Source organism: Anabrus simplex, chromosome 1, assembly GCF_040414725.1.
Source record: "Anabrus simplex isolate iqAnaSimp1 chromosome 1, ASM4041472v1, whole genome shotgun sequence".
Lineage (NCBI taxonomy): Eukaryota > Metazoa > Arthropoda > Insecta > Orthoptera > Tettigoniidae > Anabrus > Anabrus simplex.
In genome coordinates, this window is record NC_090265.1 from 563,618,695 (window position 1) to 563,645,842 (window position 27,148).

At 42.0% G+C, this 27,148-nt stretch overlaps 2 protein-coding genes across 3 annotated transcripts in view; both read right to left on the bottom strand.

The window, feature by feature from the left end:
- LOC136869794 (phenoloxidase-activating factor 2) overlaps window positions 1-27,148 on the bottom strand; it is a 166,805-nt gene that overhangs the window by 76,036 nt on the left and 63,621 nt on the right. The gene's annotated exons all lie outside the window — the stretch shown is intronic.
- Window positions 14,635-14,907, bottom strand: LOC136877738 (probable small nuclear ribonucleoprotein E). Its single transcript, XM_067151980.2, has one exon. The coding sequence runs from the start codon at window positions 14,905-14,907 to the stop codon at window positions 14,635-14,637; it is 273 nt and encodes a 90-aa protein (XP_067008081.2).

Genomic DNA, 27,148 nt, shown 5'->3' on the forward strand with positions numbered 1-27,148 from the left:
ACTTCATTCAAAGAAGCAGAATAATTGAATTTGGGTAAGATGAATACTATTTCACAAACGATAGGTAGTAATAACAGAAATCAGTATTGTTTTACATTCTCAGAAATGATCCTAAGAAAGAAAGAAAGAAAGAAAGAAAGAAAGAAAGAAAGAAAGAAAGAAAGAAAAAGAAAGAAAGTTGATCTCTTACTTTTGTGTAACAAGCTACAAATATCTCTCACTCTTCCGATATTTGCTATCTTTTTACATTCAAGTTGATCCTCTATGGACAGCGTGTTAATAACCAGTCCCTTTTTCATTGTCTAGATCTTGTTCGTCTGTCAGCTCTGACTTCGTGCCAGGATCTCATCTGTCGCTCGTCTGTCACCTCCATCCTCTGGGCTTTGTTTCCACTTTAAACTCCTGATAGCTTCTGACCACATATCTAAATTCATCCTTTTCATTGAAATGAAATGTCGTATGGCTTTTAGTGCCGGGATATCCCAGAACGGGTTCGGCTCGCCAGGTGCAGGTCTTTCTATTTGACTCCTGTAGGCGACCTGCGCGTCGTGATGAGGATGAAATGATAATGAAGACAACACATACACCGGGCCATTGAAATTAACCAATTAAGGTTAAAATCCCCGACCCGGCCGGGAATCGAACCCGGGGCCCTCTGAACCGAAGGCCAGTACGCTGACCGTTCAGCCAACGAGTCGGACATCCTTTTCATTGATTTTATGTTATGGGAAGCCGATCTGTTTCAGACATTTCTCACATTCTTGAAAACATCTTTGATCCTGTGAAATCCCAGGTCATTTTAGTAAGTCAGTCATCAGTAATACGGAAGAAGTTCCCGTAGAACAGATATATTTTCTCTTTAATAGTTTCTATCTTCGTGTGTAATTCCTTATTAGATCTCAATCATACCTGTTCGGCAATTCATCTTTTGTCCAAAATATTTCATATCCTGCGTTCTCTTTTTTACTAGTTGGCCCTGTGCATTAACAGCCGAAGTCTCCGAAGTACGTAAGCCTACTGGTTTAAGAACCGCGCTGTACACTATTTGTACAAATTCTCAATTTTCGACAGTGACTGCAGCTGTTGAATGTACAGTAACTTGATGAGCCCCTTCCATCCGGTGGATGGAGGTTGGACATCCTTGTAACTTAATCATTGGTTTGTAACTACAAAACTGTCCTTGACGTTAAAGCGGAACGCCGCTTTAAAAATAATATTACAGCAATTGTTTCTCAGGATACCTTACAGTAAGATGTCAATTAATAGTGAAGGTCCCTACAAAGCGCCCGCAAATACTGCGTAGTACATAGAACAAGTCTCGGGCCCACATATGAGCAATGCGACAGTATATGTGCCAAAATAGACTTACTCCTGGCATGATATTCGGCCTGTCTCAGACCCATATACTTATGAAGAAGAATCAAAAAACCTGCGTTATTATAATAACTGTATTCCTTTGGTTAACTAGGCCTAGGATTGCAATAGATACCTCGTGACTTGAATTTTAGAGAGGTATCTTAGAGGGTATCTTAGATTTGGAACCAACGAGTGTGTCATTTTCTCCGAGGTCCTACATTTCCAATCAAAGGATACCTCAACCATTCGGACAGGATCCTTAGTTCCAGAGCTATAAGACCGGATGTGAGTACGGGGTTTCGTTGGAACGCTAAGATTCTAAATTACAGGCATGTGTTGTCTTTAGTGGCAGGGTCTACTGCAGATGAGGGAAGGTTACGTTCAACCGAAAAACATGTGAAATAAAATTCAGCAATTTAGCCCATATCACTCTAGTACCGCCAATATTTTATGCATCCATACTCTTCATATTATTTTACATTTCACATGGTGACTCAATTCAACGTATGCTCCATGTTTAACTAAAAAACTACACTTGCATCTTTTACAAAATACGGGGTTCGGTGAAATTTTTCATGCTCCTAGGCATGAAAACTCTTCCCTGTACTGATTTTGGTTATGCTAATTTTCTGCAGATCTGTTTTGTGTACGATCACTCGGCTCTTAATTGCTTTTCCGTTGACACGTCTTATTTTATCGTTGTATTTAGGCATATTGTAATTCACCTTACCCAAAATATCTTGGAGTCACTTTAGACTGAACCCTGTAGTATAAAGAACACTTCACCAAATTCTCATAAAACTGCAGCAAGAAACAACATACTGCATAAGCTCAGTGGTACCTGTGGCGTATACTGAGGGCTACCAAGGCTATCAGTGAAGCCCAAACCTCAAATGCGAGCAATGGAAATCTAAAGCTCATTATAGTGTAAGCATCTGACACATTGTTTCATTTTCAAACTTGAAAGCAATTGAGAAAAGACGTTGCACGTATTTCTGAGAACAATGCTTCGGAGACTGATATTGCAGCCCAGACTCTCATCCCGCTCCCCGCGACAAGCCTCACGCGGGTTGCTGCTATATGCCTACAGGCGCGGGGACCGGCGGAGGATAGGTGTGCTAGGCTTCTGTCCATCAGATCGCCACAGCTAACTATCAACCATGCGTTACTCATCGTATATACTTCCTCACCTCATCCTTCTGACTCAATTTATTATATAGATAACGGAGTACTGGTATTTCACTCCCGTTTACTTCTACATCCTTGTAGGAAGACACTGCAGGGCTGCTGTTATAGGAGTAATGCAGTTTTATTTTTATAGGTAGATCTGCTAAAATGAACTGCAATCTTTCAGGTTTAGTGTTATCTTTTGTTGGTTGGAATCGAACCCGTGATCATGGGTCGGACACCACCACTGATCTTCCGAGGAAGATGGCATATTTATAGGCTTGGTGGTGACCTAACAGGGATAAAATGAATCGTGAAGACGTCATAAACACCCAGTCCCCAAGCCAGGGAAATTAAGAGTATGAGGGGTTGATTCTGAAAATTGATCTAGGGCCGTCGGACCAAAGGCAAGCATTATATCCATTTAGCCTCAAAGCTGGATTGCAATTTGCTAAACCTTAGGCTACCAACACAATTTATCAGGTGTTGAGTATTGGCAATGGCAGAGGCCAGGGCAGTAGCTTGTGAAACAGCCTTGGCAACACAGCAGGCTTCTCCCTTGGCTATTGGCTACCGCTCAAAACGCTTAAGGCTTGACGTTCCCTAATCCAACTATCGAGAAGGGGTCACCTAAGTCTAGTGGTAGCCCACGTCTTGATACCAGCATACGCCACTGAGTGGTACCTCCTCGGGAGCCGCTGCTGACTGCCTACACCTAATTGGCATTAGTCTTGTCTACTCGGGTGCCGAGTACTGTACACCTATTTGGTTAGAAACTATATATGTTCAGAAAACAGACACAAAACTACATGACACAACGCGTTGCGTCACTAGGACTGTGAAACCAGCTCCATGTTACTGGTTACCTGTGTTAAGTCGCATCCCTCCACCACACCTAAGGCGGAAACAAGCTCTTCTGAGGGAGGCTAAGAAAATCTTCGCATCACCTTGTTTACCACTACATCAGGAATTCTGCCATCCGCCACAACAACCATTGCGATCAAGAAGACCAGCAAGTTTCATCGCAGGGAAACTTATTGCGGATAGATTTAATTTAAATGGTAGTTGGAAGAAAGAGTGCTCATTAAAATTATTGGGAACAAATGCCCACCGTCTTGATCCCACTAAGGTTTCGACCTACCACCGTACCTTTGGTGTCGTCTCAACTGAACAAGGCCGCTGTAACTACTTTCTGTACAAATGGGGTTGGATCAGCTCACCAACGAGCGAATGCAGTTTATAAGAACAGGCTATTGAACATCTCGTCCAGTGCTGCCCTATTCATTCATACTCTGGATTTCCTAACGATTTGTTCAGTCTACAATATTTTTTTTTGGTTTTTTGTGTTAGTTTTTTTACGTCGCACTGACACAGATAGGTCTTACGGCGACGATGGGACAGGAAAGGGCTAGGAGTGTGAAGGAAGCGGCCGTGGCCTTAATTAAGGTACAGCCCAAGCATTTGCCTGGTGTGAAAATGGGAAACCACGGAAAACCATTTTCAGGGCTGCCGACAGTGGGGTTCGAACCTACTATCTCCCGAATACTGGATACTGACCGTACTTAAGCGACTGCAGCTATCGAGCTCGGTCTCCAAATTTAATTAAGTGGCTGGAAAGCTCGGACTTTAAAGTGTAATTTTGTCTTGTGTCAATTGTATATAGTTATTTATTTTTATTTTTACAATTGGCTTTACGTCGCACCGTCACACTTTTCTTTTTTTTTTAAAGTGAAAATTAGAGCAAGCAACTATTTACTACATTAGAGATAATAGAACAGAAATTTAACACATATATTCTGGGAATTTACATTCAGCAAAGAATGTTACGCTCCCAGTGAAAGATTGTGGACAAACAGCGCTATCTCGTAACGTTTTCACGAACTATTTTCTAACAGCGAATCTCGAACGATCGCAACTATTTCTTTTCATCTTCACAGAAAAACTGGAGAATTTAGAAAGAGCATTTCGAATTTGCAAAATACGTAGTAATCAGTACCACTAACGTGTGGCTGTAGCATGTGTGAGAGAACCGCAGAAACTACAGAAAATCCGTAATAGCTCGCATTTATGGATTTTGTAGCCTGATTTTATAGGTCACGTCAAAACACGCCTTTGCGAAAAAGAGTAAACAGCCTCAACACCCCACGTCGCATCCCTCATCGCTAGCACCTTCCCAAGCACTAAGAAGTCTCCTTACTGAAGTCGCAAACTACCGCCACCACCACATTTCAACTGCTCCACTTTCGTCACTACTTACTCTTCCGAAATACTGGAATTTAAATATCAAATTAAATCAACAGTCTACGCTCTTAAGAGCCCCATGTCAAGCTTAGATAAAGGACCCAATGAGGTCGGGGATCTCAATCAAATCCACAGCTGAGGCTCTTCGAGCGACAGCAGTCGCTCCGCGAGGCTCAGGGAGTAAACTTCCTAAATTGCTACGCCAGTCGTGCTGACGACAAATTAAGATTAACACAGGAATGCTATATTGTTTCATTTATAGCTCGTTAATGTAATATTGTACATCGCACTCAGAATAGTTATTGAAAACCTAGTTAATTGCTTTGTTTACAGTGATTTAAAATTTATTCTATCAATTCCTTGATTTATTAGATTGACGTCCTTTGGCAGGCTGAAACTAAGAACCTTTCAAGCATGAATGGTGTCTCGGTTAACTGCCTCTTTTAGATTCATGATGCATTTCGTATGATAATAGCTCAACAGGTGACTGTACGGTAGGAACCGGTCAGGTAACGTTACATAGTGACCTTGGGACAACAATTGTGCGAGGACTAGTCACCAACACTACACACCGAGCTTGAGGGCAACGAGCTTCAAAGTATGCTGTCATCATCATGTATACTGACGTAAATATTTGTTGTAGAGTATTGAGTAATTCATAAACCGACTCTGGTGAGCCAGTAGTTGGCGTGCTAGCTTCTTCTGTTAGAGAAGACGGCTTCGTTCCCGATTGTTCAATACGGTAAGATGCACAATACTCTTATGTTCGTTTCAGAATATGAACTTTGGTGAGCAGATTATGGACTAACTCCGTAAAGTTTTTACGACTTCTTTACCGAGTTCCTAGAAGAATACTGCGAATGGTGTCTCACCTAAATCTGCGACCGTCAAATATTTTCGAAATAAAACAAAATGTGAAAAATCTAGTTGCACAGGAATGTAAGCTTAATTTAGTAGGTGGCAGTGGAGTGAAATTTTACCTGTGTAGCATTTTATGTATCCCTTTATTATTATTATTATTATTATTATTATTATTATTATTATTATTATTATTATTATTTTGTTGATCTCAGGGACTCGCACAATAGGAAGACATGCACAACACAGAAAATGAAACGAACATCAGGTTCAACACAGTTACATTTAAAAATGGAACATGTATGTTTTGTCTAGAGAACTAACAACTACAGGCACAATTAGTGATAACAGACTTGGTTTCAGTTTTCTAGATGTCAAACTTTCTGAAATGCGTAGATTCTTTCTACGAGACTTGTGCAGATGTTGGCAATGGTATGAGGTGAAAGACACACACCTTGGTGTCACAGCTGTGGTTGCAATTCCCTATAAATTAAAATAGTGTCTAGTTTTTCTTCATTACTAAAGACCGGCATATCTCCTAGAAGAAATCAAATGGAACAAGAAACACCTAAACCTAAACGGAGTTCAATGTATTAATTAATACTGAGTTTGAGCGTGTAACGTTATGTAGCGACACTCGGGAAGGGGGAATTTAAGCTCGAATTTGAGAGTCACACACCAGAGCGATACGATTTTCAACGGTAAGACGAAGGGCGTGCGATATCTATTTTGACATCATTTTCTTGCACACCAAGACATTAATCGTCCGGCCCCGCGGTGTAGGGGGCAACGCGCAGGTCTGTCTCGCGGCGGCACCGGGATCGATTCCCCGCCGGGTCAGTGGTTTTTAATTGTACATTATTAATATCCCTGGCCTGGGGACTGGGTGTTTGTGTCGTCTTTAATGTTCCTTTCCTCACATTCAACACTCTACACTTCCGCATTTACACTTACACGCAGGTTCCTATTAGTGGCAAAAGATCTACAGAGGTTGACGCCACGAACAAATATCATTAATATAAAAAATAAATGTATGTATTTTTAGTATCAGTCGCAATGAGTTCAAATTAAGATGATGTTTTGGTCTGCTGGTTTTTGTGTCGTACAAGAAAGAAGAGAAGGCGGTACAGTATCCATCCTTCCAACCTCCATAACGTGCAGCACAAATCTGCAGTGGTATCAAAAGTGTTTGCACCACAGAATGAAAAATTCGATATTAGTTCCGCAGTGTCTGCTGGGACTCATTTCCCTGTATTTATAATTTTTCTATTTCCATTTCTTTGGTCTATAGTTCCATTCTTTGAAGGATCTGACCTATCTCTTTCTCCTGTGTTTAGTGAAAAGAACGGAACTGCTATCACACGAGACTAGTCTGAAGTTCATAGTCGGGCGAACTAGATGGGAAGCTCCAGTACATATTGTAACCCCTGTCTACGGCGGCGTACTAAAACTTCATAGTTCCATAGCAGAAGGCATCTTCTCCACTCGCGTGAGTAAAATCACAACATATTGAGCCGAACGAATAAAGAGAAAGAGGTAATTAATGTCACCAAACAAAATTTTTTGCTAGCGGCTTTACGTCGCACCGACACAGATACGTCTTAAGGCGACGATGGGATAGGAAAGGGCTAGGAGTTGGAAGGAAGCAGCCGTGACCTTAAGGTACAGCCACAGCATTTGCCTGATGTGAAAATGGGAAACCACGGAAAACCATATTCAGGGCTGCCGACAGTGGGAATCGAACCCACTATCTCCCGGATGCAAGCTCACAGTTGCGCGCCCCTAACCCCACGGCCAACGCGCCCGGTCATCAAACAAAAAGCTCGAATATTAAGGAACACCACCAACAAATCTGAAATCGCCATGATGTTGGAATAAATAAATAAATAAATAAATAAATAAATAAATAAATAAATAAATAAATAAATAATAGCTAGTAAAACGGCACATGGTTATATAGGTTATCAGCAGAGCCGTGCACGGATGTGGATATCCGCGAAATTTGTGTATTGGCGGATGCAAACTGTATGACAGTGCGGATAATTTTGCTGATAATTTCTAAGTTATGAAGTCAGACACACTCTTATTTTAGCTTGTGTTTAGGCGACCCTTGACAGTGGTATGGGAAAATCGTGATATATAAAGAGCCTTGCACCGGGCGAGTTGGCCGTGCGGTTAGGAGCGCGCAGCTGTGAGCTTGCATCCGGAAGATAGCGGGTTCGAACCCTACTGTCGGCAGCCCTGAAGATGGTTTTCCGTGCTTTCCCATTTTTACACCAGGCAAATGCTGGGGCTGTACCTTAATTAAGGCCACGGGCGCTTCCTTCCCATTCCTAGGCCTTTCCTATCCCATCGTCGCCATAAGACCTATCTGTGTCGGAGCGACGTAAAACAATAGCAAAAATAAAGAGCCTTCGGGCCGTAAAGCCGTAAATCTGTCCGTAACACAACAGGTTCCTGCCCGCAATCAATGGAAGAAAGGAACAAAGGTCAATACGTCGGTAGTTGTCGCAAGAGAAAATCCCTCATAAACCTGTGACTGTGGTGGTGGTGGTGGGGGGTCTGGTGCCAGATACCAGGCTTGTTGTATTATGTTAACAGATCTCCCCGTTTCAATATATTGGGTGTAATATACTGTAGTTAAACATTTACAATATCCGCGAACAACATGCGGGTGCGGATGCGGATGAAGGATGTCCGGATGCGGATAATATTTTGTATATCCGTGCAGGACTCTAGTTATCAGGGTAAATAAATGGCCATCTCCCCATGAAGAAATGTGAATATTTCGAGCTTGAACAAATGAGGAGAAGTTCTAGTTTTACCCCGTGGTTAACGGGGAATGAAATGGCGTATAGCTTTTAGTGCTGGGAGTGTCCGAGAACATGTTCGGCTCGCCAGGTGCAGGTCTTTCGATTTGACTCTCGTAGGCGACCTGCGCGTCGTGATGAGGACGAAATGATGATGAAGACAACACATACACCCAGCCTCCGTGCCAGGGAAATTAACCAATGACGGTTAAAATTCCCGACCCTGCCGGGAATCGAACCCGGGACCCCTGTGACTAAAAGCTAGCACGCCAACTATTTAGCCATGGAGCCGACGCTATGTACAGTAGGCAGCTCTCGAAATCTCGACGCTAGACTTGTTTGCAGCCAAGGTAGTGTGTCTTTGTCTTTCCGTCTAACGCACGTGTCTTTTGATATTCTACTGGGAGATTTGTTTTGAAAATGACTATTCTTCCGCTTTCGTGTGTCGGTATTGGCCTTGATCAGATAATAATAAAAAAAACAGTCGACTTTATAACGGCACTGTTTACTTCACATATGCAGCTGGAAGAGACTGCTTACATTAAAATGTCCGTCACCACGACACGCCCATATCACGATTTACGCAACCATTGTCTTACTGTAAAGGCCAAGCTCTTAACATGGCACAATATTTCTCTGATGGGAATGTTTTATTCGATAATGAGATTATACATTCAATCCAATTATAAGAGTTTTCATATTTAAACGTTCTGATTATGCGTGAGCATCTGCCGAATTAATGTTGCTGTACTTACGTCCCACTAACTATCTGAGCGGTTTTCGGAGACATGGATGTGCCGGAATGTTGTCCCTCAGGAGTTAGTTTACGTGCCAGTGAATCCACCGACACGAGGTTGACGTACATAAACACATTCAAATACCAATGGAGTGGGTCAGAATCGAACACACATATTTATAGTCAGAAGACCAGCGCGCTCTGCTACCCACTCAGCCCAACAGCAATTATTGCATCGTGATTCTATTCCGCATTATTGAACATTTATAAGAGCGAGAATCTTTCTAACCCATACAACTTCTGGCATAGTCAATCACCACTGATCTGCATTTAGGGCAGTCATCCAGGTGGTAGATTCCCTATCTGTTGTTTACTCTTTTCTTAAACAATTGTAAAGAATCTGGAAATTTATTGAACAGCTCCTTTGGTAAATAATCTAATCCTTAACCCCACTTCCTATAAAATAATATTTACCCCAATTTGTCCTCTTGAATTCCAACTTAATCTTCATATTGTGATCGTTCCTCCTTTAAAGACACCAATCAAACTTATTCGTCTACTTATTTCATTCCACGCCATCTCTCCACTGACAGCTCGGAACATACCACTTAGTCGAGCAGCTCGTCTTCTTTCTCCCAAGTCTTCTCAGCCCAAACTTTGCAACATGTTTGTAACGCTACGCTTTTGTCTGAAATCATCCAGAACAATTCGAGCTGCGTTTCTTTGGATTTTTTCCAATTCTTGAATCAAGTCATCCTGGTAAAATGAAATGGCGTATGGCTTTTAGTGCCGGGAGTGTCCAAGGACAAGTTCGGCTCGCCAGATGCAGGTCTTTTGATTTGATGTCCATAGCCGATCTGCGCGTCGTGATAAGGATGAAATGATGATGAAGACAACACGTACATCCATCCCCCGTGCCAGCGAAATTAACCAATTGTGGTTAGAATTCCCGACCCTGCCGGGAATCGAACCCTGGACCCCTGTGACCAAAGGCCAGCACGCTAACCATTTAGCAATGGAGCCGGACAGTAATCCTGGTGAGGGTCCCATACACTGGAACCATACTCTACTTGGGGTCTTACGAGAGACTTATATGCCCTCTCTTTTACATCCTTACTACAACACGTAAACACCTTCATAACAATGTGCAGAGATCTGTACCCTTTGTTTACAATCTCATTTTGGTGATTACTCCAATGAAGATCTTTCCTTATATTAACACTTTCACCCCATCAACGTAGTAGATAGTGGGTTCGAATCTCACCATCGTCATAGAGGGTTGAGGCGCTGGCCTTCTGACCCCAACTTGGCAGGATCGATCCTGACTCAGTCCGGTGGTATTTGAAGGTGCTTAAATACGCCAGCCTCGTGTCGGTAGATTTACTGGCACGTAAAATAACTCTCGCGGGACTAAATTCCAACACCTCGGCGTCTCCGAAAACTGTAAAAGTAGTTAGTGGGGGCGTTAAGCCAATAACTATTATTATTATTATTATTATTATTATTATTATTATTATTATTATTATTATTAGTAGTAGTAGTAGTAGTAGTAGTAGTAGCAGTATTAAAAGTCCACAAGAGACAACATAAAAATTATAAACTTTTCTTACATTTGGTTAAATTTGCTATCTTTCATGACCAAGAAAACTGACCGGCAGTTGTTGGTTACTAAGAAAGGGTAAGGAAATGATTTAGGGGGATGTTCCGCTGGGACCAAGGTCAGCTCGGAGTGAGGGTCGCCTTGCCCCCATGGAACAGCCCCCAGTAGTCACAACTTTTAAAATCACTTAAAATATACAGTTAAAATAAATTTTAGATGCGGTGTGGAGTCTGTACTCAAAACTATTTTAGGTTAGGTTTAGTGATTATGTAATGATTTCAGCATAAATAATTTTTAAAACTTATTTCATGTTTGATAAAAATACGTTTTAGTTAAGACTTATTATGATAATCATTAACATGGAGATGTAATAATTTCAATACTTGTACTTTATTGATACACTGACTGACAGAGCAAATGCAACACCAAGAAGGAGTGGTCAGAACTTTATGCCAATTGCAGGGTAGACTGACGTCACTGAGGTATGCTCATGATGTGAAATGCGCCGCTGTGCTGCGCACGTAGCGAACGATAAATGGGACACGGCGTTGGCGAATGGCCCACTTCGTACCGTGATTTCTCAGCCGACAGTCATTGTAGAACGTGTTGTCGTGTGCCACAGGACACGTGTATAGCTAAGAATGCCAGGCCGCCGTCAACGGAGGCATTTCCAGCAGACAGACGACTTTACGAGGGGTATGGTGATCGGGCTGAGAAGGGCAGGTTGGTCGCTTCGTCAAATCGCAGCCGATACCCATAGGGATGTGTCCACGGTGCAGCGCCTGTGGCGAAGATGGTTGGCGCAGGGACATGTGGCACGTGCGAGGGGTCCAGGCGCAGCCCGAGTGACGTCAGCACGCGAGGATCGGCGCAACCGCCGCCAAGCGGTGGCAGCCCCGCACGCCACGTCAACCGCCATTCTTCAGCATGTGCAAGACACCCTGGCTGTTCCAATATCGACCAGAACAATTTCCCGTCGATTGGTTGAAGGAGGCCTGCACTCCCGGCCCCGGCGTCCGCTCAGAAGACTACCATTGACTCCACAGCATAGACGTGCACGCCTGGCATGGTGCCGGGCTAGAGCGACTTGGATGAGGGAATGGCGGAACGTCGTGTTCTCCGATGAGTCACGCTTCTGTTCTGTCAGTGATAGTCACCGCAGACGAGTGTGGCGTCGGCGTGGAGAAAGGTCAAATCCGGCAGTAACTGTGGAGCGCCCTACCGCTAGACAACGCGGCATCATGGTTTGGGGCGCTATTGCGTATGATTCCACGTCACCTCTAGTGCGTATTCAAGGCACGTTAAATGCCCACCGCTACGTGCCGGTGGCACTCCCGTACCTTCAGGGGCTGCCCAATGCTCTGTTTCAGCAGGATAATGCCCGCCCATACACTGCTCGCATCTCCCAACAGGCTCTACGAGGTGTACAGATGCTTCCGTGGCCAGCGTACTCTCCGGATCTCTCACCAATTGAACACGTGTGGGATCTCATTGGACGCCGTTTGCAAACTCTGCCCCAGCCTCGTACGGACGACCAACTGTGGCAAATGGTTGACAGAGAATGGAGAACCATCCCTCAGGACACCAACCGCACTCTTATTGACTCTGTACCTCGACGTGTTTCTGCGTGCATCGCCGCTCGCTGTGGTCCTACATCCTACTGAGTCGATGCCGTGCGCATTGTGTATCCTGCATATCGGTTTGAAATAAACATCAATTATTCTTCCGTGCCGACTCTGTTTTTTCCCCAACTTTCATCCCTTTCGAACCACTCCTCCTTGGTGTTGCAATTGCTCTGTCAGTCAGTGTATTAAAATGTAATTTGGTACTTGTTGATATCAAGGACATTTAAATAAAACCGAGCGGGCGAACATTAACAAATGGAGAAACCTACCCCAATGAACAGGGACGCAGCTAGACCTCGACCCTTCGAGGATCGAAGGTAATCCGTAGGGGAATTTTGATCGTGGGCCCAACTCGAATGTGTCCGGATTTATACCTGTGAGTCTTTTGTTTCCAAGATATGTGCAGGAACACAATACAGAACTCTGATCATTAGGAGAAAGTATTTGCTAACGTGTCTCAAGCACAAGGAATGCACCAGCCTTCCCACCCGCCTCTACAGTCATTGGACTTAAGTTACAGTATGGTACTCCAGTCATTCGGCCTCGCGTACCTCAAGGCTCAGAAAAATGGGAACGAGAAGGGATTGGAAACATCATGTATTTAACTTTCCACTTCAGTACAAAATTATCCTCCCAAGTAATTCTGTGCAAGAAAAATGCCAAAAGTGAAACCATCAAAAATTGTACTTTTTATTCAGCAAGTGAATTAATTTTGAAAACACGTTTACAACAGGTGGGTGTGTTTTATTTTGTAAACTGTTCAGTGTTGAAGTGAGGGTGGAAAGGAAGTTTGTAGAACCGCATAATAAGCGAGAAAGACACCCGAAAGCTGTAACGAGTGCGAAGAGCATGTGTTTCCAGGTTCTTCGATGGCAGGAATTATTATGTCCATGTCACATGATGTCCGTATTTCTATACTCTTGCAAGTAAATAAGGAAATAATTATTTCTGTAAAAGCAAGAGCTGTGCAGTGAATAGAACAGGGACATATTCCTTGTAAAACCATTGTCACAGACTCATCAGAATTCAGTATCCGGTTCCATGGCTAAATGGTTAGCGTGCTGGCCTTTGGTCACAGGGGTCCCGGGTTCAATTCCCGGCAGGGTCGGGAATTTTAACCATGATTGTTTAATTCCGCTGGCACGGAGGCTTCCTCACGATGCGCAGGTCGGCATATCAAAAGACCTGCTCTGGCGAGCCGAACTTGTCCTCGGACACTCCCGGCACTATTAATTCTTGTTAATGAATATCGCAGAAGATGCCGGAAACAGCCTCATCTGAAGGAATGAAAAACTGAGGATTCAAAAGTCCTGATTCCACTTTTCTCAGAAACTACCGGCAGAACTCAACACGCGAAGGTTCATCTGTATGCTGTAATGCATGCAGAACAGTAAATTTGTAAGGACACAGATACAGGTTTTTTAATAATGTTTTAACACTATGATTTCTTAATTCCCACTTGAAAGAGCTAAAATGTATTTGCTTAAATGAAGATTTCTTCTTCTTGCTAATTGCTTTACGTCGCACCGACACAGATATGTCTTATGGCGACGATGTGATAGGAAAGGCCTAGGAAGTGGAAGGAAGCGGCCGTGGCCTTAATTAAGGTACAACCCCGGCATTTGCCTGGCGTGAAAATGGGAAACCACGGAAAACCATCTTCAGGGCTGCCGACAGTGGGGCTCGAACCCACTATCTCCCGATTACTGGATACTGGCCGCACTTAAGCGACTGCAGCTATCGAACTCGGTAAATGAAGATTTCACCCTGTCTTCTCTTTACCAACACAACAGCGGAAAGATTGCTAAACACATAATGGAAATATGCAAACTGAAAACCTTAAAAATCCTCATTCATTAAAATCAGATTCTTTATAAGACAACTCACTAAAAAGTCAACCAAGTTAGGTATTCAATTAACAATAATGAAGACAATTTTCTTTTTTGTCCACTATAGGTATCATCTTTCATTTTACAAGACAATCCAGAGAATACACACTGATATAGGCTGAATACATGTCAATGAAAACTAAGAAGTACCTACGCCAGTGAAAAAAGGAACTATCTGATAATGAAATTGAGCTAAAATAACAAAAGTATTCACTTGTTTACCAACTATTACAATGTCCATTACACTTAATTCCTAATATTCATCGTGTTGTAAGAAACTGTACTTATGTCCAACTTCCTTTCAGTCGGCAACACCGATAAAAACACACACGTGCACTGCACAATTCATATCTCAGGTTACGTTTTGTATAATACTTATTTTGTATCCTTTCATCATTATGCGGCCCAATGGCTTTTTCTTCTTCGTTTTGAGATGATACTCTTCTGCATCATCCAGTACAAGATTCATACATTCGTCGAAACCGACAATATGGCCCTCAATGAAAAGATTCACATTTTCATATAACCACACTTGCACTCCCGATCTGTTTTGAAGGTACCTGAATATAAGGTTGATGGGCTGTACCATCACCTTTTGAACTTTCTGTGGTCCATTATACGACATGTTTATTTCACTTCCTGCGAAAATCTACTCACAGAATCATTCACAACAACCCGGTTCAGCAATTCAATAATTGCTAGACGCAAAACGAGAGTAAACGTACATAACTGGAACACGGTCCGGCTCCATGGCTAAATGGTTGGCGTTCTGGCCTTTGGTCACAGGGGTCCCGGGTTCGATTCCCGGAAGGGTCGGGAATTTTAACCACCATTGGTTAATTTCGCTGCCACGGGGGCTGGGTGTATGTGTTGACTTCATCATCATTCCATCCTCATCACGACGCGCAGGTCGCCTACGGGGGTCAAATCGAAAGACCTGCACCTGGCGAGCCGAACATGTCCTCGGACACTCCCGGCACTAAAAGCCATACGCCATTTCATTTCACTGGAACACGACGCTTAGCGCGGCAGCCAAGCCGAATAAAGCCAATACTACCAACTCAATTGAATTTCTTCCCTTCTCACCGTTTCTTTTTCGATTTAATTTTCTGGTGTCTAAATGGAATAAAATTATACAAGTATATATAATATAAACAAACCGTGTGAAAGATATCACTTCACCTACTGAAAAAAATGGAACTAGATCATTGAACGAGTACAGTAAGGAGATCTGACTCCCTAAAACTTCATGCACATTCGTGCGCTGTTATTATATAGTTAATTCCCACTTGCACAGATGAACAGCGTTTAGATTTCGTCGGACTGAGTTGCAGGCTTTCTTTCCTTCACTCGAGCAATGTTTTCTGGTATTCGATCTCTTTTTGGATACTTTCGGTTTTTATTCTGTACAAAGCCCGTTCCATGCCATTCTGCCACTTACGTTTTGTATTGCAGACTTTGTTGGAGGTTTTGCTAAAAAAACTGCCAGTCTTAAACTCTTGCGCAGACAGCCAATAATTCGTTTCAGATCTGCAAGGCAGTATTATAGGACCTCTGTATTTTCTTATATATCCAACTGAATTGGAATCACAGACAGGATTCTTACGGATTGTATTGTACTGTATAGAGCAGTAAGAAAGAAGCCTCCGTGGCTCAGATGGCAGCGCGTCGACCTCTCACCGCTGGATACCGTGGTTCAAATCCCGGGCACTCCATGTGAGATTTGTGCTGGACAAAGCGGAGGCGGGACAGGTTTTTCGCCGGGTACTCCGGTTTTCCCTGTCATCTTTCATTCCAGCAACACTCTCCATTCTCATTTCATAGCATTTATCACTCATTAATAAATCACTTTGGGAGTGGCGACCCCATCGTACTAACAGCCTATATATGCTTCATTCATTTCATCCCTGACCCAGTCAATGACTGGAAAACAGGTTGTAGGTTTTTTTTTTTTCAGGGCAGTAAGAAAGATTCTGGATTGTGTGAGACTACAAAAAACACCTAGACAATGTAGAGAGATGGACAACAGACAATGGCAACGGGGTGGAAATTCAGGCTGCAAGTTTTGTGTAATACTCCCTTATGAATCTGTTGCATTTATCTTCCAGAAAATATGAGTCCAAGCAGTTATTTATTTGTGCATACGAATTATTTTTTTCCAAATTGTAACTTTGCGTCTACTAGCATCTTTGTAAAATTCAAAATCCTTGTGGTCACACATAGTAGGCTACGTGTGCTGATATTCTTATGAAAAAAAAAATATATAGTTTTAATTAGTGGCTATGGGCTGAAAGCAACTCATGAGGATCACTGTCGATGTTAATATAAGGAAAGATCTTCATTGGCGTAACCTTATTAACGAGGTTGTACATAAAGGCTACTGATCTCTTCATATGGTTGTGAGGATAGTTAGGCGTTGTATTAAGGATGTAAAGGAATGGGCGTATAAGTCACTGCAACATTACGGTATGGTTCCAGTGTATGGAACCCTTCAGAGGATTACTTGATTCGAGAGCTGGAAGCGATCCAACGGAAAGCAGCGCGATTTGTTCTGAGTGATTTCCGACAAAAGAGTGGTTTTACAAGCACGTTGCAGACTTTGAGCTGGCAATACTTGGGAGCAAGGAGACTAAGTGGAAATCTCCGAACTGTCAGTGGGGAGATAGCTTGGAATGACATTAGTAGACGATTAAGCTTAAGTGGAGTTTTTAAAGATAGGAAAAATGAGCACGTGGCCGTGTTTTAGGTTCACACAGCTGTGAGCTTGTATTCGGGAGACAGTGGGTTCGAACCCAACTGTCGGCAGCCCTGAAGATGGTTTTCCGTGTTTTCCCCATTTTCACACCATGCAAATGCTTAATTAAGGCCACGGTCGCTTCCTTCCCACTCCCAGCCCTTTTCTAACCCATCGTCGTCCTAAGACCTATCTGTGTCGGTGCGACGTAAAGCAAATTGAAATAAAAGATGGTAATATAATGTGAAGATAAAGTGGACAAATTGGGTCAAATATTCGTTTAGTGGAAGAGGAATTAGGCATTGGAATAATTTACCACGGGAGATGTTTGATAAATTTTCAACTTCTTTGGAATCATTTAAGAAAAGACAGAAAAATGGACAGAGAATCTGCGCCTGGGTGACAGCCCTAAATGCAGATCAGTGGTGACTGATTGATTTGATTTGTTCCTATACTTATGCATGTGTTGGTCAGCAATTGTTACTTATTTTACGAAGCGTTCTTTTGCTATTGTTACTCTTATTTTTACTTCAAATTTAAGCTACTTGTGTTATTGTAAGTAAAGGAAACTCGTGTCCTCGTCCCGAGGTGGTGCAGCTCTTTTCAGGCTCTTTTCACCCCCGATGGAGGTGAACTGCATGTGCAATTTCAAACACATACCAGCCCTCCTGCCATTCTTAAATTTCTGGTAGTACCGGGAATCGAACCCGGGCCTTCGGGGACGACAGCTAATAACACTAACCGTTAAGCTACGCTATTGTGAGTGATCAGGTTGCAAGGTTTGAAGTATGGGATATTATTTTATATTCCTCGTAAAGATATGTAGTGTTTACCGTAACTACGTAGACTATATAAATGATATCTGTTACGAGGAAGAGATTCTCCAAAATAATTACTATCTACCTCACACATATTATGGTTTTTTCTCGATGTACAGCGGGACGATCTGAATAATAATAATAATAATAATAATACCGGGAGAGTTGGCCGTGCGATTCGGAGTGCGCAGCTGTGAGCTTGCAACCGGGAGAAAGTAGGTTCGAACACCACTGGTGGCAGGCCTGAAGATTGTTTTCCGTGTTTTCCCATTTTCACACCAGACACATTCTGGGACTGTACCTTAATTAAGGCCACGGTCGCTTCCTTTCCGCTCCTAGCTCTTTCCTGTCGCATTGTCGCCATAAGACTAAACTGTGTCGATGCGACGTAAAGCAAATTGTAGGGAGGGGGGAGAGAAAAAAGAAAAAAGATCTAGTCTACTAACAAAAGCTTTCTGGCATTGAGGCAAATCCTAAACACCAACCAAGTGTACTGAAGTCAACCTTGGAACGCTGTGCATTGAAGGCAACTAAAACTATCAGCTTGAGTAATCTGACAAAAGTAAATAGCCAAAGTAGCCAAAGACTGTGACGCAATCCATCAAACTAAAATATACCAACTTGACTGCACTAACCTACATTTGATCGCAGTTTAAGTTCAAGTGTTACTTTTTGTGAGCTGGTGGACATACTTTTTACTACAATGGTATTTCATCTAAAATTTAAGAAACTAGATTTCCACTCCGGAGGTGCATATGGCCCTAAGGTTCACTCAGCCTACACAAAAAATGAGTACCAGGTTAATTCCTGGGGGCAAAGGCGGCCGGGCGTAGAGCTAACCACTCTACCCCATCACGTGCCGAGGTTAACGACGGTGGAAGCCTTTACCTTCCACTCCTCCAAGGGCCTTCATGGCCTGTGCGGAGGTGACTTTGCTTTGCTTTGGTATTTCATCACTCGAAGACAGCTATTTCTGTGCAAGGAAGTTTAGGAAACCGCTGCTTGTTCCGTTCCGACCTCAGCCTGGTTTGGTTAGCCACAGCACTGGGAGTGCCACCCTGCATCGCGACAGCTTTGTGGGGACAATTAAAACTCCATTTACAGAAGCTACAGCTCGTTTATCACTTTGGCACAGACATGTCTCATCGTGATAACATTAGAACTACTCGCATGGGATTCGCCGCAACTCGGGCACGGCTGTTAAAATAACAATATATACAAGCTAATTTTTGTATGCGTGGTAGTAGTACTTTATGCAGCTTTTTGGAATTAACGATGTATAATGTAGTTGAGGATAACACATTACTGCCACTAGGTTCGTGGAGCGGACAGAATAAGCATTTTTTAACTCCCAGAAATACAAATTTTAAACATAAGCAATTCAAACTCAAATAAGTCCTCCCAGGACTACAATGTTTGTGCAGTTACTTGATGTTTACTTTTTCCTACAGTACAATATTGTAATCCGAACAATAGAAGGCTACAAAACATCATTTTTTTGTTATTTTTTGATTTACGTCGCAACGACACATATAGGTCTCATGACGACGATGAGACAGGAAAGGCCTAGGAATAGGAAGGAAGCGGCCGTGGCCTTAATTAAGGTACGGCCCCAGCATTTGCTTGGTGTGAAAATGGGAAACCACGGTAAACCATCTTCAGGGCTGCCGACAGTGGGATTCGAACCCACTATCTCCCGGATGCGAGAACATTATAATATAGTACAAAAATGCGTGATAGAGTCTTAATAATAAAAATTACATTTTTGTATCTTCTCCTATATGCGCTTGGCGGAAGTAACGAAAGAGCGAGTAACAAAACTGTACAGTGTTCTTCGAAATGTCCATCAAACTCTTATTCAGTTTGACAATAGCGAAGATTTAGAATTTGTTAGTTGCTATGGTGCTTGGAATTATCCCATTAGTAGAGCTCAGGATCCGCCTCTGTGGTGTAGTCGTTAGCGTAATTAGCTGCCACCCCGGAGGCCCAAGTTTGATTCCAGGCTTTGCCACGAAATTTGAAAAATGGTACGAGGGCTGGAACTGGGTCCACTCAGGCTCGGGAGGTCAACTGAGTAGAGGTGGGTTCTATTCCCACTTCAGCCATCCCTGAAATGGTTTTTCGTGGTTTCCCACTTGTCCTTGAGGCAAATGTCGGAATGGTACCTAACTTGAGGCCACGACCGCTTCCTTCCCTCTTCCTTGTCTATCCCTTCCGATTTTCCCATTTCCACTCAAGGTCCCTGTTCAGCACAGCAGGTGAGGCCGCTTGGGCGAGGTACTGGCCCTCCTCCCGAGTTTCATCCCCCGATCCAACAGTCTCACGCTCCAGGAGGTGGTAGAGGTGGGATCCCTCGCAGAGTCCGAGGGAAAAACTAACCCTGGAGGGTAAACAGATTAATAAAGAAAAAAAGAAAGAAAGAAAGAAAGAAAGAAAGAAAGAAAGAAAGAAAGAAAGAAAGAAAGTAGAGCTCGGAAGTTGAGGAAATTTCTTTTTTCTTGAGTGTCCGAAGACGAGGCCCAACATAACACATGTTCATTCTGAGACATTGTAGGCCAGAAAATGGTGGTGTTTATTTGTCCCTTTTTGCCTTTCCAGCGTTTTGTGCTGATAGTTCCTTTTTAGCGTTTTTAGGTCTTAACGGCTTTTTTTGCAACTCAGCTTGTTTCGACTACATATTTTGCACGGCCCATTCTCAATTCGAATCATCGTTAGTTCATCTGTTAGGTCATCAGCCCAGAGGCTGGTTGGATCCTCAAATAGCACCACCAAAGGCTATGCAGTTATAGGGAAACTGCAAAAACCAATGGCAGAGCCCAAATGAGGCGTACTAGACAAGATGAGGAGTGAGGTAGTTTGCCATTGCTTTCCTCACTGGATCAGAAGGTGCTACTGCAGCACGACTGATCCTATGAGCAACACCTTTCATAACACTCAGACACCAGTTGTGCCCCAAATGTCATTACCCAGCACGATCCATACCCCAGCAGCTTCCATATTGTCACAGCCATGGATGAGACTGGGACTTCGGCGGAAGCTACACTTTGCTCTGGCCTGTGCCAAGAGATGGATACAAAAATACTGCATCCATCAAGAAATGGCAACAGGCGGAGTTAGTTCATCCATCACCTCTTAAACATATTTTCTGTTGTAAGAGAGAAAATTGAAATGAAAATGAAACGAAACGAAATGAAATGAAAAATTGAACTAATGCTTGAAAAAACCAGGAGTATCAAATTATGTGCAAGACAAGTGAAATATCGAAAGAACAAAAATTTTGATGTGTTGGTTTTGAAGAGGAAGATGTCCGTTGCTTCAAGTATGAACCGGTAACATCCGTTGATGTTGAGAGAAGTTTCTCTGTGTTTCGCAATGTGCTGTCTGAAAACCGACGATCCTTTATACCATAGAACCTGGAGATGAATATTGTCATACACCGCAAAGCAAACTGAGGTAAGGTTTCCGAATTCTAATTTCTGTAACCCTTGTGTGGTTAAGCCAAATATGATTCCAGTTATGCTAATATAATTTTTTTTCTCCAGGATGTCCATTGCGGGTTCGCTGAATGCATTCTAGTTAAAAACATTTAATTCTAAATAATTTAAGACCGCGTTAAATAAAATAGTGATGAGTGATAAATCATGTTAGAATTGTTCATGTGGAATATGTGTAGTGTGCTCAACTATAGTATGATTTTATCTGGAAAATGGTAAGGCCTGCGGGATATATATTTGAATTTGGAAGCATGTGTCACAGGTTACAATGCATTCTGATAAATGTGGAGCACGTGTTGAGATATATTTCAATATGTAAGGAATAATAATAATTTATTGACACTCAAGAATTTAATCAGTGTTAACCCAGGCGATGTGTGTGTGATTATTGTTTCTACCACGTCTTCTGAATAACATTTTGATTTTTGAAGATATCGCCGTTGTAATGTTAAGATAATGTTCAATTAAGTGATCATCTGAGTCCTATCATCACGAATCACGTCAACTGTTGTGCATAGTGAAGTTAATGAAGGTCATCAGTCTATGCCATTCAACCTTTCTTTCATGATAATAATCATAAATAAAAATAAGGCCTAGGATCCGAGTGTAAATTTGTTCATAAAATTCGAGTATCCTGAGTGTGCATGGTGAGCGTGACAGTGACGTAGTAAGTGATATTTGCAGTGCTATTTCTTGAAATGTCGTTCTTAGTCTGACCACGTGTTCAGCACGGTGGATCAGATTATTCCAGCGTTGTCTGTGTTTTGTTCGTATTATTTGAGATTACTATTTAATATTTTTGTGCAAAGTTCAGTGTCAGGTTTAATTCTATGATAGCACGATTTTGTGAAAGCGAATAAGATCGATACATTTTCTCAGTAGTAAGCATAAGCAAAGTATGTAAAAATAAATGAAAGAATTGTTACGCTAGATGGAAATTAGCGATGATTAAGTTCATGTAACAACATGATTAACTTCAATTAATTAATTAAATGATTTGTCAAAGTCTCAATAATTCAAATAATAGAGCTAATAATTTCAACTTGTATCATTTGAGAAGTTATCGTTAACTGAGAAAGAGTATAAATATATATTTTTGTAAATATTGTACACATTAAGCTTAAAGGGATACCATGGTTATCCGTCACTCAGTTTAAGTGGACGTTTAATGTTTTGTTCGTGTTTAAACTAATATAATTGAGATCAAGTTTTAAGATATCACGGAAATTCAGGATAGTTTAGGATGGAGTTCATCCCCTTCATTTTCAATTTGCTTAGTCGAAATAAGGCTAAGTTTTCTTTTTTATTCTTTACAGGATAGCCCAGTATGTCGACGCTATTCCAGACACGAGAACAGACTTATACATTACTACGCGAGTTTCAAAAGTAACTCCCAGCAAGAATTGTTTGTTGTAAAATTAATTTTATTGTGCTTATTTTATAATAAATGTTAAGCCTATTTTTTATTGTTCTATTTATTGTATTGTCGTCTGCCCTTATCCTTTAAATGCCTCAAAAATTAGGACAGCTTGCAAAAGAACGGTCCACCTTGGGATCTCTCGTGTGCTGGCTGAGCTCGACCGGAAAATAAGGGTCAGTAGAAGTGTAGAAGGAGTGAGTACAGTTCGGTATCGGCTGACTGAGAAGAGGTAAATGCACGAGTGTCTTTCCAACAATTTATATAATTTTTTTAAACTGCACATGTGGTCCACGATCAATCGTTCAAATTATATACTGGCCCAGCATGTAAAGACTGAAAAATTTATTTTATGAATGCATATTAAGTTTTCCGGCAATTTCATCAAGTGGTGGACATTGAGTAAAAGGCATAGTCATACTCTGTGTAGTAGGCTGGTAGAGCTAAAACGGTATGGTACGACTTGTATGGGAACGTTGACCTCTTCATATCCGGAGGATTTCTCTGACCACACAACATCCTGCTCTAGCGGGTAAGGTTCTGCCTATCTAGCAGACGTTGCTGTCAACATAGCTCAAACTAATAGATGAAAAAAATACTATGATTTTAGTGTGGTCGTGGGAACTTAATTTACCATTTAATTGTACATTCAATGAAACAACACTGAATTTGACTGGGAAAGATGATGATGATGATGATGATGATTGTTGTTTAAAGGGGACTAACATTTAGGTCATCGGCTCCTCATTCGTTCTTATCGCTAGGAAAGTAGAACCATGGTATTTGACATGTTGCGGTACTAATCAAAAGTAGATTAGACTCGCTGTATTCCACACATTATGGTACTACTCACAGGTAATGTAATACGCACATGTAACGCAGGCCTATGGTGTTTCTCACATTGCAGCGCCATTTACAGGCAACGCAAACCTATGGTGTTCATCACGTAAGTGTACTAACCACAGGGACTCGTACTATACCGTGGTGTTCCTCACATAATGGGTACTAATCATAGGCAAGGCAGAACCATGGTGTCGCTCACCCATGGTGTTGCTCATATAGTGGTACTAATCACAAGTACCGTAAAATGCATCCTGAGCACACACTATCGCTACTAATCACAAACATATTATGTACCTAACATAGTGCTACTACGCGCAAGCAAAGGCGACCCACGGTGTTTTCCGCGTGGTGATACTAATTACAAGCAGTCTTATGGTTCTAATTCGATCATCCCTTAGTCGCCTCTTACGACAGGCGGGGGATACCGTGGGTGAATTCTTCGTCTGCGTCCCCCGGCCACAGGGGGTTGTGTGCTTGGTCCGCGAGAGCTATTTTATTTCGCTCAAGTCCGCCGACAAGCCGGTTAGGAACCCCCTATCCGCCACCTGGGACTTCGCCCCCTGTTTCGCCAGCGTAGTAGGTTCGTGGACTGGGAAAGAGGCCCTGGAAAATTCTGTTCTCAAAGATTTGTTTAAAAAGCGTTAAGAGACCCGATCTTACAAATAACTATACTGCCGAGCTCGATAGCTGCAGTCACTTACGGCCAGTATCCAGTATTCGGGAGATAGTAGGTTCGAACCCCACTGTCGGCAGCCCTGAAAATGGTTTTCCGTGGTTTCCCATTTTCACACCAGGCAAATGCTGGGGCTGTACCTTAATTAAGGCCACGGCTACTTCCTTCCCACTCCTAGCCCTTTCCTATCCCATCGTCGCCATAAGACTTATCTGTGTCGGTGCGACGTAAAGCAACTAGAATAACTATACAATAACTATACTACAAAATGGGAGTAGTAAGAGAAGAGAATAATTTTGTGGATACGTAATGAGGATGGACAGGAATTGTCAAATAAAACGAATCTTTGAGTTATTCAGACGAAGAACATCGTAAAATTGGTTTCAGTAAGTGAGAATAGATGGAAGAAATAGTGTGCAGAGATACATATTTTTTAAAAAAATCAAGGAATTCTGATGTTTCTGGGAGACAGAGAGTCGTGTTAAAATTTTCAGTGTGCATTGTTATCCACTTGTATTGACATACTCTTGATGTTTCATGAGTTAAAAGTGAGATAATTGTACTAGGCGGTATCTGATAAATAACTGATATTTCGTGATTTGGTTTGCTGCCAATAAGGATTACCATAATTGCATATTCTCGGTGGTATGATAAACCGCGTTAGCGTGCACAAAACCACGCAGGTAAACACACCGTTCAACTGGACAAAGAAGGCAATTATACCACCGAGACATATGCAATTATGGTAATTCTAACAGGCAGCAAACAAAATTGCGAAATGTGAATTATTAATCACATACCGCCTAGTCCACTTAACACACTTTTAACTAACGAAATATCAAGAGGATATCACAAGTGGATAACAATGCACACTGAAGATTTTAACACAACCTTATAAGAGTATGAACTTTTCTTAATAACATTTTAACATTCATAATATCATTCCTGCTTCAATTTTAATTGTTTTAACTACGATATGTATATATCATCTTTTAGCAACCTACTGAAATGATCCAATTAGGTCCGAAACATGTATAGATGTGACAAATGTGAAATTTGAGTTTTTAAATTCACATTAACCATAATGTATTGAATAAGGAGGATGCTGCTCACTAATAAATCATTGTTATAGTGATTATAGGCCACGGCCGCTTCCTTCCAACTCTTAGGCCTTTCGTACCCCATCGTCGCCATAAGACCTATCTGTGTCGGGGCGACGTAAAGCCACAAGCAAAATGAAAAAATTGTCATTATGCCAGCTATACTAGTATCTATCCGAGTACAACCAAATAACAACAAAAGGTATTCATTAGAAGTGAATACCTTGCACGCACTAATGATGCTACAATGCAACTACACAACTATTTCACTACAAATGAATCGTGCGTGAAGAATCAAAATTCAATCATAGCGCCCAGCGTAAGCTCACAAATTGATATCACTCCACATAAAATATAGTTAACACGGTGTACAGGAATTGAAAACTCAGTTATGTTTTTTAAGAGGATAAAAGGTAACTACTCGTATTTCTAAGTAAAATTAGCATGGAAGGAATGGGTATTATATCTTATAACCTTAATCAACCGGGAGGAAATTGGGCTGTGGTAACTGACCACGAGAGGCAACTGACTAACACTCAATCCAACGCATTTTAGGTATTTATAAGTCCAAAAAAAAAAAGGAACACAATTTTATCACCAAGTTAGGTCTTTTTCATAGTATAACCAAATACCTTTAAGTACAAAGAGAATCCTTCATCAAGTATATTTCGTACCAATAACTACATATGCTCTTAAAACCTGTACGCACTATCGGCAGCCCTGAAAATGGTTTTCCGTGGTTTCCCATTTTCACACCAGGCAAATGCTGGGGCTGTACCTTAATTAAGGCCACGGCCGTTTCCTTCCCACTCCTAGGCCTTTCCTGTCCCATCGTCGCCATAAGACCTATCTGTGTCGGTGCGACGTAAAGCAAAAAATAAAATAAAATAAAATACAAACCTGTACGAACAAGAGTAGAAATAGTAGCAGGCTTAAGCTTCAGATATGTTCTTGAGGTCAATACTACAGAAAACAAGAAGAAATAAATTCCGGAATGAAGAGATCCGTCATAATACACAAGTAAAACAGTCGCTAAGCGAAAATGTATGAACATCAAGACTCAAATGGTATGGTCATGTAAAAAGGATGGATCAAATGATAACAGCAAGAAAATGGATAGAAAAAGAACTGGAAGGCAAAAGATCAAGAGGCAGCCCAAGGAAATGGTGGATCAGTAAAGTGAAGCAGAACCTGGAAGGAAGAGCAGTGGAATGGCACGAAGTTGAGAAGGAAGAATTATACGTGGATAGACAAAGATGGAGACCGCTCTTGTACCGCACCCGGGTGACTGGAGACTGTTAAAGGATGATGATGATGATGATAATGACGACGACGACGATAAGTCTTTTTATAAACAGCAGTCCTAGTCATGATAATAAGCTTTTGGGCTTTTGCCGTTTCAAGGAAACAAGGTGAGAGAACTTTGCTCTGCATCTTCAGAAGAAAATCTCAATTGTTCACGAGCAAGACATCCGGCTCCATGGCTAAATGGTTAGCGTGCTGGCATTTGGTCCAAGGGGTCTCGAGTTCGATTCCCTGCAGAGTCAGGGATTTGAATCTTAATTGGTTAATTTTGATGTCTCGGGGGCTGGGTGTATGTGTTGTCTTAAGCGTTAGAAATCACCATGGATAGGGCCCCATCCTCACAGACGCGCAGGTCGCCTGTACGGCGTCAACTCGGAAGACCTGCACCAGACCTCTTAGGAGGCCACACGCCATTATTATTTACGAGCAAGACTTCTCTAATAATGGTTTGAATTTATTTTTTTAATTTGGCTTTAGGTCAG

What these genes read in the sequence shown, in the direction of transcription:
- LOC136877738 (XM_067151980.2), bottom strand. Translation starts at nt 14,907, where the DNA reads ATGTCGTATAATGGACCACAGAAAGTTCAAAAGGTGATGGTACAGCCC.